Below are 13,884 nucleotides of genomic sequence, written 5' to 3' on the forward strand. Positions count from 1 at the left end.
GATGACGGGAAACAGTAACACAGGTGACAAGTAAAGAAACACGCGCACAGGCACACGTGCTTATGCTCGCACACATACCACAAACAATGACCTCAACCACACACATAACAAACAACTGTGATGCAAACCAGAAAACAAACAGTCAAACACAAAGGCAAACAGAGGAAGGGGGGAGGCACTTATTTGCACACTGCTCCCACACACATACACTCAAAACACCTGCATGCATACACACACACACACACACACACACACACTGTTCACTGTAAACATAGACTGAGTACACATCATCCTGACCTTTCCTGTCAGTGAATCCTAGCTCACAGTAGTGGCCATAGCAGCCTACTTTATCACAGAGCTTTTACTCAGTGGACCAGGTTCCATCTCACACAGCTGTACGTGGATTTATTTTGTCTCACGCAGCTGTACATGGATTCACATTTTGTCTCAAGCAGATGTACATGAGTTCAAGTTTTGTCTCATGAAGCTGCACATGGATTCACATTTAGTTTCACACAGCTGTACATGGATTTATGTTTTGTCTCACGTAGCTGTACATGGATATATATTTTGTCTCATGCAGCAGTGCATAAATTCATGTTTTGTCTCACGCAGGAGTACATAGACTCATGTTTCGTCTTACGTGGCTATACATAGATATATGTTTTGTCTCACGCAACTGTACATGAATTCATGCTTTGTCTCAAGTGGCTGTACATGAGTTCGCGTTTTGTCTCATGCAGATGTACATGGATTCACGTTTAGTTCCACACAGCTGTATATGGATTCATGTTTTGTCTCACGCAGCTGTACATGAGTTCGCGTTTTGTCTCATGCAGATGTACATGGATTCACGTTTAGTTCCACACAGCTGTACATGGATTCATGTTCACACAGTTGTACACAGCCTCCCATTTTCTCTCACAAAGTTGTAAATGCATGTTTTTTCTTACACAGCTGTGCATGTTTTTTTTTTTACCTTACACAGAGGTTCACGTTTTGTCCCATGGAAATGTATACGTATTCATGTGTGGTCTCACACAGCTGTACACAGCCTCATGTTTTGTCTCATTCATGGTTTCACTTTTTTTTCTCACACATCCCACCATTATGTTTCATCTCACACAGCAATATTAAGCTTTATGGTTTGTCTCACACAGTTATACATGGCCTCACATTGTATCTTTTGTAGTTTCTCTCAGCGTTTCTTATTCTTGCTTTTTGGGAGTTTTTCATGCCCCGGCTTTCTCATAAGGTTCCTAATAACGCTGCTTTGGGGCGACGTCATGAAAATTGCTATTCAAATACAACCTATTTCTATAAATCGACTGTTGTAATTTCTTTGCCCTGAACAATAAGTGAATAGTGACAAAGAAAGTAATTGTTGTATAACAAATTTAAGGTTAAAATGTGATCATAAACATATTCAATCCACGCACACTACAGAAGCTAACTGAAAAATGGCTTTAACAAATGTTTTGTTTCTAGAAGGCCTGAACGGAAAAGAAAACAAGTGAATAATTTAGCAACTTCTAATGAGTTTTTGGGAGACTCTTATTAGGACTGCGCTGTTAGTGTATTTCTCTGTGGGTCATAATAGAATGAAATATGACAGTAATAAATTCATAGTGCTAATATTCTTAAATCACTGTGGAATCTCATCAAAGGAGAGGCAAGAGAGGGCTAAACAAGCCCAGCCTTTGAAGTAGTGAGTGGAAAATGCACCTGACGCACGCACGAAGTGTAATTAACACTCTGTCTTCCTTTACTCACATGAAAATTAGTGGCCTTGTGTTTCTGTGACTCAGTGTGGAAAGAAAAAAGCTCCCAAGACATGAACTCAACCTCTGAATTCTTCTTCAGTCATTTATGCATCCAGTGCCCTTCATGGCTGTTTAAGTGGGTGAAGCAAAAAGGTTGGTAGAAGTGGTGTATCATATAAAAACATCATGGCAGAAAAGGATTGAAAAAATACAAGCAACGTGAAGTGCTTCAGAGACAGACTGAGTAAAAAGCACTCGTCTGAGAAATGACTCTTCTAAAAAAAAAAGTTCATTTGCATAAACATTACACAAAGTAGTTACACAAACTAAGCCCCACAAACTGTTACGTAAAAACTGTTACGTGTCTCACAAATTATTGTTATATTAACCACTGTCACAAGCTACTGTGGCATAAACTACTGTCACACAGATTACTGCAACACCGCTAACTACTGTTATATAAACTAATGTTACGTAAAATGCTGTCACGCAAACTACTGTTACATAAACTAATGTTATGCTAAACACTGTCACAAACTACTGTGGCATAAACTACTGTCACACAGATTACTGCAACACCGCTAACTACTGCTACATAAACTAATGTTACGTGAAATACTGTCACGCAAACTACTATTAAATAAACTAATGATATGCTAAACACTGTCACAAACTACTGAGGCATAAACTACTGTCACACAGATTACTGCAACACCGCTAACTACTGTTACATAAACTAATGTTACGCAAAATACTGTCACGCAAACTACTGTTACATAAACTAATGTTATGCTAAACACTGTCACATAAACTACTGTTACATAAACTAATGTTATGCTAAACACTTTCACATAAAGTACTGTTCAATAAACTACTGTTACATAAACTAATGTTACGTGAAATACTGTCACGTAAAGTACTGTTACATAAACTAATGTTATGCGAAACACTGTCACATAAACTACTGTTACATAAACTAATGTTATGCTAAACACTTTCACATAAAGTACTGTTCAATAAACTACTGTTACATAAACTAATGTTACGTGAAATACTGTCACGTAAACTACTGTTACATAAACTACTGTTATGCTAAACACTGTCACAAACTACTGTGGCATAAACTACTGTCACACAGATTACTGCAACACTGCTAACTACTGTTACATAAACTAATGTTACACGAAATACTGTCACGCAAACTACTGTTACATAAACTAATGATATGCTAAACACTGTCACATAAAGTACTGTTCAATAAACTACTGTTACATAAACTGATGTTACGTGAAATACTGTCATGTAAACTACTGTCACATAAACTACTGTTACATAAACTTACGTTATGCTAATTACTGTCACACAAACTACTCTTACATAAACTAATATTACGCTAACTACTGTTACATAAACTATTGTCACATAAAGTACTGCTACGTAAAACAAACTACTCCTACACAAACTACTGTCACCAAACTACTGTTACATAAACTATTGTTGCGCTAACTACTGTTACATAAACTATTGTTACATAAACTACTGTTACATAAACTAACGTTACGTTAACTACTGTCACACAAACTGTCACACAAACTACTTTTACATAAACTACTGTTACATAAACTACTGTTGCGCTAACTACTGTTACATAAACTACTGCTACATAAACTAACGTTACGTTAACTACTGTCACACAAACTACTCTTACATAAACTAATGTTACGCTAACTTCTGTCACATAAAGAACTACTACGTAAACTACTGTAAAATATACTACTGTCACACAAGCTACTGTCATGCAAACTAGTGCCACACAAGTTACTCTCACAAATTAATATTACATAAACTACTGTCACACACATTGTTGTTACACAAACTGATTACTACAAACTGTCACATAAAATATGGATAAACAACTTGAACAAATGGCAGTGAATAATGTTAATAGCATTATGAGGCATAAACAGTTGTTAGGGGAAAAATTCTGTGCTGAAAACAGCAATGATACCAATTTCACATATCAATGAATTCTACAAATTTTAGAAATGCAAACAATTCTGTAACTTCTAGAATTCTAGAAATAAAAAAACAATACTCTACCAATAAATGTATCAGTTCTAAAATTCTGCAAATTTAGAAATAACATTAAGAAACGAATCTATAAACTCAACAATTATACATATTCTAGAAACAATGCTAAATAAGATAATACGACCAATTCTCTACTTCAAAGAACTCTACAAATTTTAGAAACACAAAAAACATTTGAAAATCTACCAATACTAGAAACAATACTAAAAACAACTACATATAGTTCTTTTCTAAAGTGACGGGGTTGGAGTCACAGTCGGTGAAGGCCACAGTCTGTGTTTATTTTAGTCAAGCTGATCAGTTAAATGACATCACTTTACTCTGACATTGGAAACAGTAGCTGCTTTTAAAGTTTTGTGATGTCAAACAAATGTCTACGATTTAGCTGACACTCATTTGAACAGCTCTGATACAGCTGGAGACGTGTGATCGGATGGATGGAAATGTGAGAGGAAATCTGAGTGTTTTAGCGAGGATGATGAAACAGTTTGATGAAACAGTTTCCCTGAATGTGTGTGTGTGTGTGTGTGTGAGAGAGAGAAAGAGAGAGTGAGAGAGAGAGAAAAGTGTGAGACAAGTTGTCAGTCAATGTCAGCATACCTCCTGAGAGAGGAAAGGGATGATCTGAGCACAGATAGCGCTGAGCCGCTTCACGATCTCCGCCTGTCAGAGAAACACACACATACACACACACACACACACACACACACACACACACACACACGAGTAATGGTTACATTAGAAAAGTGCATCCATTATATTTACATTCACAAGCACAGAAATTTTAGGGTGCATATTGAGGTGAAACCTGATATGGAATTTTCACGATCAATATTCATACATACACTCACCATCCACTGTATCACAACTCCAAATCTTCTCAACCCCCCCAAATAAGTAGAAGTGTCTGAACGCTGCTACTCATATACCAAAATGTCGTAGCATAATAATTATGCATGATTCACTGTGCTAAATAAAGAGCTGCCTCTTACTTTCAGTGTAGCACTTAATCTGAATAATGTCACTTAAATAGGAAACTTAATAAAAATAGGAAATAGGAAGATTTCAAATTTAAACATTAAAATGCCAGGATAGCTAATAAAAGAGCAAATAATGCTGTCCAGCTAATAGACAGTACTGGAAATGTGCTAGTTTGCTTTATGTTCTTATTTACCACATACAGTGTGAGCTTCAGGTTGAACAAAAACACAAGCTAATAAGGACTGGCCAGAATATCAGCAAGTTGGGCTGTAAACACATCAGAATCAGCCATAAAAATGAATGAGCGCAGCATCAATAAGTGAAATCAAATTTTTTGTTTTTTTCTAGACTTTGTTAGTACATAGTACTCACAGTAAACATGTTTTACATAGTAAACCTAAACAAAAATATGACAAACAGTCAGTAAAGTGAAAGTACCTGTTGTAAAGCAGGTGTGGTATAACATAATATTATTAATATATTCATGTTTAAATATTCCACCCTGTCAAAATTTCACAATGAATCGGCGAATAGAAATGGTCTTGTTGCATTAATGTTCATTGAAAGCTAAAAATGTTGTGTTCTTCTCTGGTAAAGCCACTTTTTAGTGATACAAAGTTTTGTTCTGACCATGACGATATAAGCGTGTGACAGAGCAGATCACTCACAACAGTAACTTGTTTTTTAAAGTCCACATTATCAGTTTGCAGGTTGAAATATCAGATGTAAGTTCAACTGAAGTACTTTGCAGTAAGCAAGGCTTATTCATGTCCTTCATCAGTGTTCAGTTTCTGACCAGAGAGCTGCGCTTGACTGGACATTTCTGGCCAGTGGACCACTCTCAACCTATCAATGACATTGATGGGTGTAAAACCCAGACAGCATCGAAGAGCCTGGCACACTCGTACCAGCACCACACACACTAACCATGTCATAAAGTGGTGTCACAGCTGTCCGGAGGCTCATCCACCACCCAAAAAATATCTGGTCAACAGTGGTCCTGATGTTTTATGAAGTAAGGGGCATTGTATTGTAAGTGACATTAAGGGGCCTTAAACTAAGGGTAAACACTTTGATCGAAGGTTACATACACAGGGACTTCATAAGACATGTATAAACACTGAGACGTTTATTAATGCTTTAATAGTTCAGTATTTATGAACAGCTTTTTCTCAGAAATTGAAAGTTATTTTATGATAAGCAACCTTAAAGTGTAACCTACTCAGGGACTTCATAATGCAAGCATAAGCAGTAAAAAACATCCATAAAGCAATGAGATGAGGTGCTTTATAAACTACATTACATTGTCTTGATGTAAGTGTTGTATTGAGGTAAAGTGTTTATGCCAACACTGTGAACAACTCTACCTTCGCCAAACAGAGCACCACGCTATTCTTCCATTTCCACTCAAGGCATTTTTCCATAGAACATTTAAAAACAAGAACTGGCCCAAAGGAACATACAGCCTTAGTTCTAGCTTATTTTCCACCTACGTAAAAGACCATAACAATATAATTGTCCTTTTGGACGTTTTACGCCACTCTGAAGAGTCTAATTTAGCTAATTAGCTATGTTGCTAATTAACAGTAAGCTCAGCTTATAGGCAGACATGAAATGATGTTCTGTGCTCACAAACTCACAGAACTGTTTCCGATTATACAGAATCATGAGTCTAAAAACTTCAACTTTTTCCCTGTTGAGTGTGAAAATATGAGCAAAATACCTTTGTTTTGTGGAGGCTAGCATAAATGCTAAAGTATTATTGTTAGCTTTCTAACTAGCTTATGTTACCGTAGCACATTCTTCACAAAGTAACAGCAATGAACACATCCCAGTTTACATTCTGCTGCACTGACTCATGATGTGATAAGGCTCTGTGTCTTTGTCTTTATCTGGAACAGTAAAGAACTTGCTAAATTGTCATTGGTTTAGCAGCCAGTGTTAGCAAAGACAGATCAGAATGCCCTCGAGTGCCATTAGGTCCTGCTGGTACCAATACTGAGCAGGTACCAGACAACATTAAACTGGATCCTTCAGTACTGACCAATGGCCAATAGAAAAGGAGTCATTTTTGTGTCCATAGCGTTGACAGATATATTGCACCAGAAAAACATGTTAGTGTTACAATTTATTTATGTTTTTTAAATAAAACATTAAGCTTTTTAAACAATTACTCCTTCTTTAGTCATCAATTTATCAGTACTGGCTTTTAAATCAATTATTCAGAATTCCAAGAATCATGGAAGTGCTCATCCTCAAAGTCATGTGTAAAGGGTGAGGCCATATTTTGTGGTAAAAAAAAATTTCTACAATTGTAACTGCAATAATCTATACAGAACTATGAACTGAAGAACTTAAGTAACATGAAGAAAACAAATGCCAAATAAATATTATATAAAATATATTATGAAAGTTGTGGTACCTACTTCATTTTTAGGTAGCTGTGAAAACACAAACGGTGAAATGACATTTTTAGTGGATATTCCATTAATGACAACATGTGGTTTGATGTCTGTAGCAGCCATTTTGTAAGATGCATTTTTCATTAAAAGTGTCTCTGGTGTTACTGTCACTGGTGTTGTGTTCTTATGTGTAACACCAATGACGATTAATAACACCAGTGACACCTATGGACAGATAAAAAAGTAGACTTTTCTGTACAATGACCCAAAGGTATATTTTCAGTTTTCAGAAGCCAAAGGCTTCGATACTTTGCGCAGTGGGAAAACGCCTTTAGATGCACTAATTCTTTCCTGATGTAATGACTAAGGGCTTATATTAGTCCTGATATAGCTGTAAAGCAATGAGCTGATCAGGCTCTAGTTTAGACGAGAGTGTATTGTTCAAAAAGTGTATTTGAACAAGGGATTTCGATAGAAACTGTTGAAATGAAGAGAGAGAGAGAGAAAGAGCGAGAGGAAGCTATTAAGCTCAGCTGTGTTGGTGGATGTCATTTTTCATGTGCACTTCTGACTACATCTCTCTGTTTTTCATCTCTTGCACTCGTTGCCGTTGTTGTTTGTGTGTATGTGTGTGTTTGTGTGTGTATTTGTGTGTGTGTGTGTGTGCTGAATGCTATTCATTCATCTATTTTTCTCGGCTGGATGAGAGTGGGGAGTGTACTGTGGGCTTGAAGAGTCTGAACAGATTCAGTCTACTGCCAGAACACACACACACACACACACACACACACACACACACGCACACACAACACTGTTTACTAATTATGTACTCACTCAGAGAAAAAGAGATAACCGCGCATAAGCACACATACACACACACACTCCTCTTTCTCTCCTCCCTCTAGGTGCTCTCTCGCTCTAACCATCTTCCCACACAGCCATTATTTTCCTTTCATCCTTTTCTCTTGCTTCACCTCTTCTCTCTCCTGTCCTCAGTCAGAGTCCCTGTCATACTCACACATTTAGAGAGAGAGAGATAGTGAGAGAGAGAGAGAGAGAGAGAGAGAGATAGTGAGAGAGAGAGAGAGAGCCTATATTTCATAGCAAAAAAAGGACACACGTTCAAATACAAGCAATTTTCTATGTATGTTTATCCCTATTCCATAATTTTGGCTTTGACAACAGTACCAAGTGCTCAATGACAAACGATACAATGACAAAAGACTATAAACACTGATCAGTTGTTAAAGCTGCACTATATAAGACTGTTTTGTTAAAACTGAAAAATGTGGCGTTACTAAGTCAGGGGAAAAAACAGGCTAAAATCTGCTGTATATATGAGGCTTGTCACCCTGTAAAACCTGAAATAATAAAAAGTCAGAGGTGTCCAGTCTGTTTTTAGTGAGCTTTTCAAATCATCATACATCATTCATGATACTTTATGCATTAATATCAAGGTGCAAAATACTGGGGGACCTAATTAACCTAAATGGACCCCCTTGCCTGTCTCAAAACCCTGAAACTTATAAACTTATGATGATATGCTGTCCGTTGGTGAAAAACAGATGCTTAAATGCAAATTCAGGTAATTGTTTCACAGCTTCACGCACAAAATGCAAAATGGTGAGCTTCTTTCTTTGATGTTCTTAATTAACAAGAGAAGTAGCACTGGTCTGCCTCAGGGTGGCGCTGTAGCAAACTAACAAACTCATCCTTCATAGCCTAGCAAGCATAACTATGCACAGGATACCTCTGAAAAACTTCATATGCCGTAACATATTTGCAAAATTAACAATTAAACCAGCGGGAGCTCCTCCTTCTGAATGTTTGCAGACATAAGCAATCACCTCACATTCATTAAGCCCCAATATAAATGAATTAAAAGCTTGTCTAAACAGTATTTAGCGTGCAAGGGCGCAGACTCAGATTTTTGGCCTCCTGAACGCGTTTCGGACCAGTTTTGACAGGTTTGATTTTTTTCAACCTGACTCGGAGCATGATCTAGTGTAAACTGGTCAGTGACTCAATCTGAATGGATTCCTCCAATAGCCAATGAAAACTGAGAGCACAAAAGAAGAAAATACAGCAAGTAAACAAAGAAAAATAGCAAAAAGTCACTCACGTGTGGGACAAAGCTTTTTAATGAGCTGAGTTTAAGGCATGAGCACAATCGAATTTATGTACATTTAAAACTCTAAAAATACCACTAACCACATGTTTAAATCTGTGAGTCTCACTTACACATATTAACCTACTACTTCTTTACTGTGTCAGTACAAACAGCAGAGAAAACAGCAGCAGCTGCACCACGTTTGTTTATTTGTGTCCCCTAGTAATGAAAATGCGAGAGTTAGAGTTCTGTTTGGTTCAACAGCTGAAAAGTCGAGTAGTGTGTGATCCCCAATATTTCAATCATACAAAAAAAGCTGCAAAAACCAGTCACTTACTGTGAGATGCCCAGTCTTTTTATAATCTGTTAGGATTTTAAAAGTCATATAGTGAACTCAAATGTATAAGGAGCTATTTTTACAAATTTACATGGAAATATGTTGATTGTTTTTCTTTGTGAACTATGAAGCATTCAGTCACATAAATTCCTCTGACATAAATGAACTGACTATAAATAAATGTATAGAGAAAATAAAACTCAGTGTGTGTATGTGTGTGTATCATTATAATACTACTGTGGCCCTGCACTAGTAGCTTTGTAGGCATCCAAAATAATCCAGGGGAAACACTGCTAATGAGCACTTCTCTGACCATCCACGTCAAATTAGCACGCACAATCTGATACGCCTATAAACACAACACTGGATTAATGCACTGTTAGCTTATTTAAATTAAGAAGCAGAAGGGCTGAAAGTTTGAAAGTCAAATTGGGAATAAGCTCTGCCCTTTCAGCACATCACTCAACAACAATTCTATGTTATTTTTGGAGCATATGTGCATGAATGCGTGTATGTGTACATTGGTGGGCGGACAGACTGGGCGATTGTTTGATCTTGACCTTGCTTGTAGTCCTAGTTTTACCACCATTAGCCTTACTGACCAAGTACATACACATCATCACATCCTTCAAGCGCAGCACCGTCTGGTATGCAAACATTTCTTTAGGTCGCTGTATTCTTTGTGCTGGACCAATTACTGAGAGGCTTTTCTGGCAGAGCTGTAATTGGGCAGTAGACACCGTAGCAGTGACAGAGATTAGACTGTATTATCCCTTTAGAAACGCGCCACGTTCATACAGAGTAATAAAGAATAAAGAGAAGAGTATTAAGGGGAGGAGAGAGAGAGGGGAGAGAGAAATCAGCTGGTCATCAATTTCTTTACAAACAATGTATGAAGTCATGCTATAAAACAAATGTTGGACTGGACTGAATCTGACTGAACAGACAAAATAGAGAGATGCCTGTTCTAAATGCCTTATTCACTACATAGTGCTCTTGTTTGGACTCTTTGTAGTTGTATACCACTAACATACAGGGGTCCCAAAGTGCACCGTAGTAGGTGGTGTACAAACAATACATGCTAGCGGACATGGAATACTCTCAATTCTATGATGGCAATGAGAAAATGCCCACCACTGACCATGTGATCACCTCCCATCATGGTCGGTTCTACAGCATACTGTGTGCTATTATGGACTGCAGTCTACAGTGAAGATGTGCACCAACCCAGTAGAAAAAAGAAGCACATGTGGACTATCAGCACTGATACCTCCCAGCCAGAGAGAGCACGGTACAGTTAGCACAACCTCTAAAGCAGAGACCGGAGGTACAGCATCTATTGACCTGCTCCTTCAGCGCTGCTGTAGCCTACAGAAGAAATCCAGGGCAAATTTTTAGCCACTCTAAACTCTTCCAACACACACACACACACCCCCACACCCACACACACACCCAACTTCCAAGAAAAAAGGGTACTGCACAGTTATATTTCAGTGCCCCAAAGTACAAACAACAATGTCCATAAGGTCCAGTTGCATATCTTCAATGAGTTTTAAAAGGGAAGGAAAAAGTAGTAGTCATTTTAATACTAAAATGAATAATAAAGAAAAAGAAAAAAGACTTCCAATGGAATATGGTGCAATTAAGTTCCCTAGATGAAGGTACTGAAGACGTACCCCCTCAGTGACAGCGTATTTAAAAGTGCAGAAATTCCCTTAAATTCAACATTCATTCATCTTCACCACTATGTTTCCTTCACAGTGATACAAGGTTTAAGGTAAGGTTTTATGAACAGTTTGAAGTCTACATTTGAACCACCTCGTTTCAAAAAAAGGATGCTGTGCAAAATGTACATTGAAACAGAATGCAAAGATGTGCAAATCATAGCAACCCCATATTCAATTGATAAATAATACAAAGGCAAAGACATTAAATACTGAAACAGAAATTTTATTGTTTTTTGAAAAAATATATGCCCATTTTTAATTTGATGCCAGCAACACATTCCAAAAAAAGGTGGGATGGGGGCATGTTTACCAGTGTGTTTCATCACCTCTTCATTTACCAACACTCTGTAAGCATTTGGGAACAGAGGAGAACGATGGCTGCAGTTTCTAAAGTGAAATGTTTTCCGTTCCCGTTTGATATATTTCAGCTGCACAACAGTTCAGGGTCTCCTTTGTCATATTTTTCATTTCATAATGTGCCAAATGTTTTAAATAAGTGACGGGTTTGGACTGCAGCCTGTTTAGCCTGTTCAGCAGGCTGTTTAGCATCCAGACTCTTTACTACAGGGCCATACTGTTGTAATACATGGAGAATGTGGTTTGGCACTATCTTGCTGAAATAAGGCCTTCCCTGAAAAAGACATCGTCTGGATGGCAGTATATGTTGTCTGAAACTTGTATATATTGTTCAGCATTAATAGTGCCTTCACAGATACCACCCGTGCCATGTGCTCGAATGGACCTCCAAATCTTCATGGCTTTTCAACTGTGTGCTGACACCAAACTGGATGGACCCCCTCTCTTCTTTAGCCTGATGGACATGCCGATTTGTTGGATTTGATTTGTTGGACCACAGGGCACTTTTCCACTTTACCTCCATCCTAAATAAGCTCAGGCCCAGAGAAGGTGGCAGTGTTCCTTGATCTTGTTTATACATGGTTTCTTTGTTGCATTCAGTTTAACTTGCATTTGTGCATGCAGCAATAAACTGGTGGTTTTTGGAAGTCTTTCTGAGCAGATGCAGTGATTTCCATGACAGAATCGTATCCGTTTTCAATTCGGTGCAGCATGAGGGCCAAAAGTTCATGGCCAGCAAATATTAGTTTTCAGCCTTGCCCCTCGCATTCAATCTTTTATTGATATAATGTATGGAAGATGATGAAAGATTCAGCCTCTCTGGGATGCTTTTTTCATTCCCAATCATGTTACTGACTTATTGCGAATTAACCTAATTAGTCGAAGGTGTTGCTGTTTGTCAAAAAAAACAATAAAAATGTCTTAGTTTCAACATTTGATATGTTGTCTTTGTACTTTTTATCATTAAAATATAGGGTTTCAATGATTTGCACGTCTTTTCATTTACATTTTGGACAGCATCCCAACTTTATTAGAAACGGGCTTGTAATTAGGATTATGTAGATCATGAGCAGCTGAAAATACAAAAAAGCAAAGAAAAAATGAAAAGAATGGAAGCTGTAATAAAGGTGGACACACTTGTGTGATATATTTAGCTCAAGTATCTGCATTCTGTTATCTTTTTTTGAAATGAATAATTCAATAGGTGCATTGACTAGAAATGATACGAATGAAGGTGGTCTCTGATTTCTGCACATCTAAAGACTAAATTCTGTAATATATTTTGTTCATGTGGAAATGACTGACACATCCAAATCAGGAAAATTCCATGCAGCACTTTTTTCAGCCCACATTTTATACTGAAATATGTAAATCTCTCTGAGCTCCCCAAATATTCTGTCGTGAGCAGCACCAAATATGCCAAATTCCAGAGCACGAAACGTACTGGCGAACAAAAGAGATTCTGATTCCCAGTGTGTGTGTGTGTTGGCTGAATACGTATGGGGTTTCTTTCTGTGCTGTGAAAGAGCTCCTCTAATGGCCCTTGCATTACAGTCACAGCCAATGCTGCAAGGTGTGCTTCAGAATAGCCATCTGTGTGCGTGAGTGAGTGCATGTGAGTAAGAGAGAGAGAACAAAATATGGTGAAGAGTAAAACAGCATGAAAAGGAGGTATACAAATATACAATCTGCATCAAGACTTAGAATATTCTGGCCAAAATAATGAATTTGTAGCCTGAATAATGTATTTACAATTAACAAGTGTGGCTCAGTACCAAACGTTCAAGTGTTACTTTTTAATAGGTACATCACTGTTGTAGTAACCAGGGCGGTCCTTCCTGCCGAGCTATTTCTCCTTGATGTCATATGGTCTAGGCCACTTCATTAGGTACTCTTTAGCTTTGGCCGTGATAGCCTCTTGGTGTAATGCAACCTTATTTACAACTTAATTTCTGTGGTTCAGTGGTAGCATTTTATTTTTTAATGCAAAACTTCATTGCAATATATAGATAGCAATCATTTTATATATAACAAATATTACTGTAGTCTGACTGATGTATGTGACATTGGTAGCTAGACTGTCATCTGCAAAACTCAGAAGATCCTACACTCTCAT

The 13,884-nt window shown here is 37.5% G+C and overlaps 1 protein-coding gene across 3 annotated transcripts in view; it reads right to left on the minus strand.

Annotated features, from left to right (window-relative positions):
• Positions 1-13,884, minus strand: part of tle2b (TLE family member 2, transcriptional corepressor b) — a 101,665-nt gene that overhangs the window by 30,003 nt on the left and 57,778 nt on the right. For all 3 annotated transcript variants that reach the window (XM_017702277.2, XM_017702278.2, XM_017702276.2), the window contains exon 5: positions 4,455-4,517. In XM_017702277.2, coding sequence (XP_017557766.1) covers positions 4,455-4,517 — 63 coding nt within the window. The remainder of the gene's footprint in view (positions 1-4,454; positions 4,518-13,884) is intronic.

Source organism: Pygocentrus nattereri, chromosome 15 (assembly GCF_015220715.1).
Source record: "Pygocentrus nattereri isolate fPygNat1 chromosome 15, fPygNat1.pri, whole genome shotgun sequence".
Lineage (NCBI taxonomy): Eukaryota > Metazoa > Chordata > Actinopteri > Characiformes > Serrasalmidae > Pygocentrus > Pygocentrus nattereri.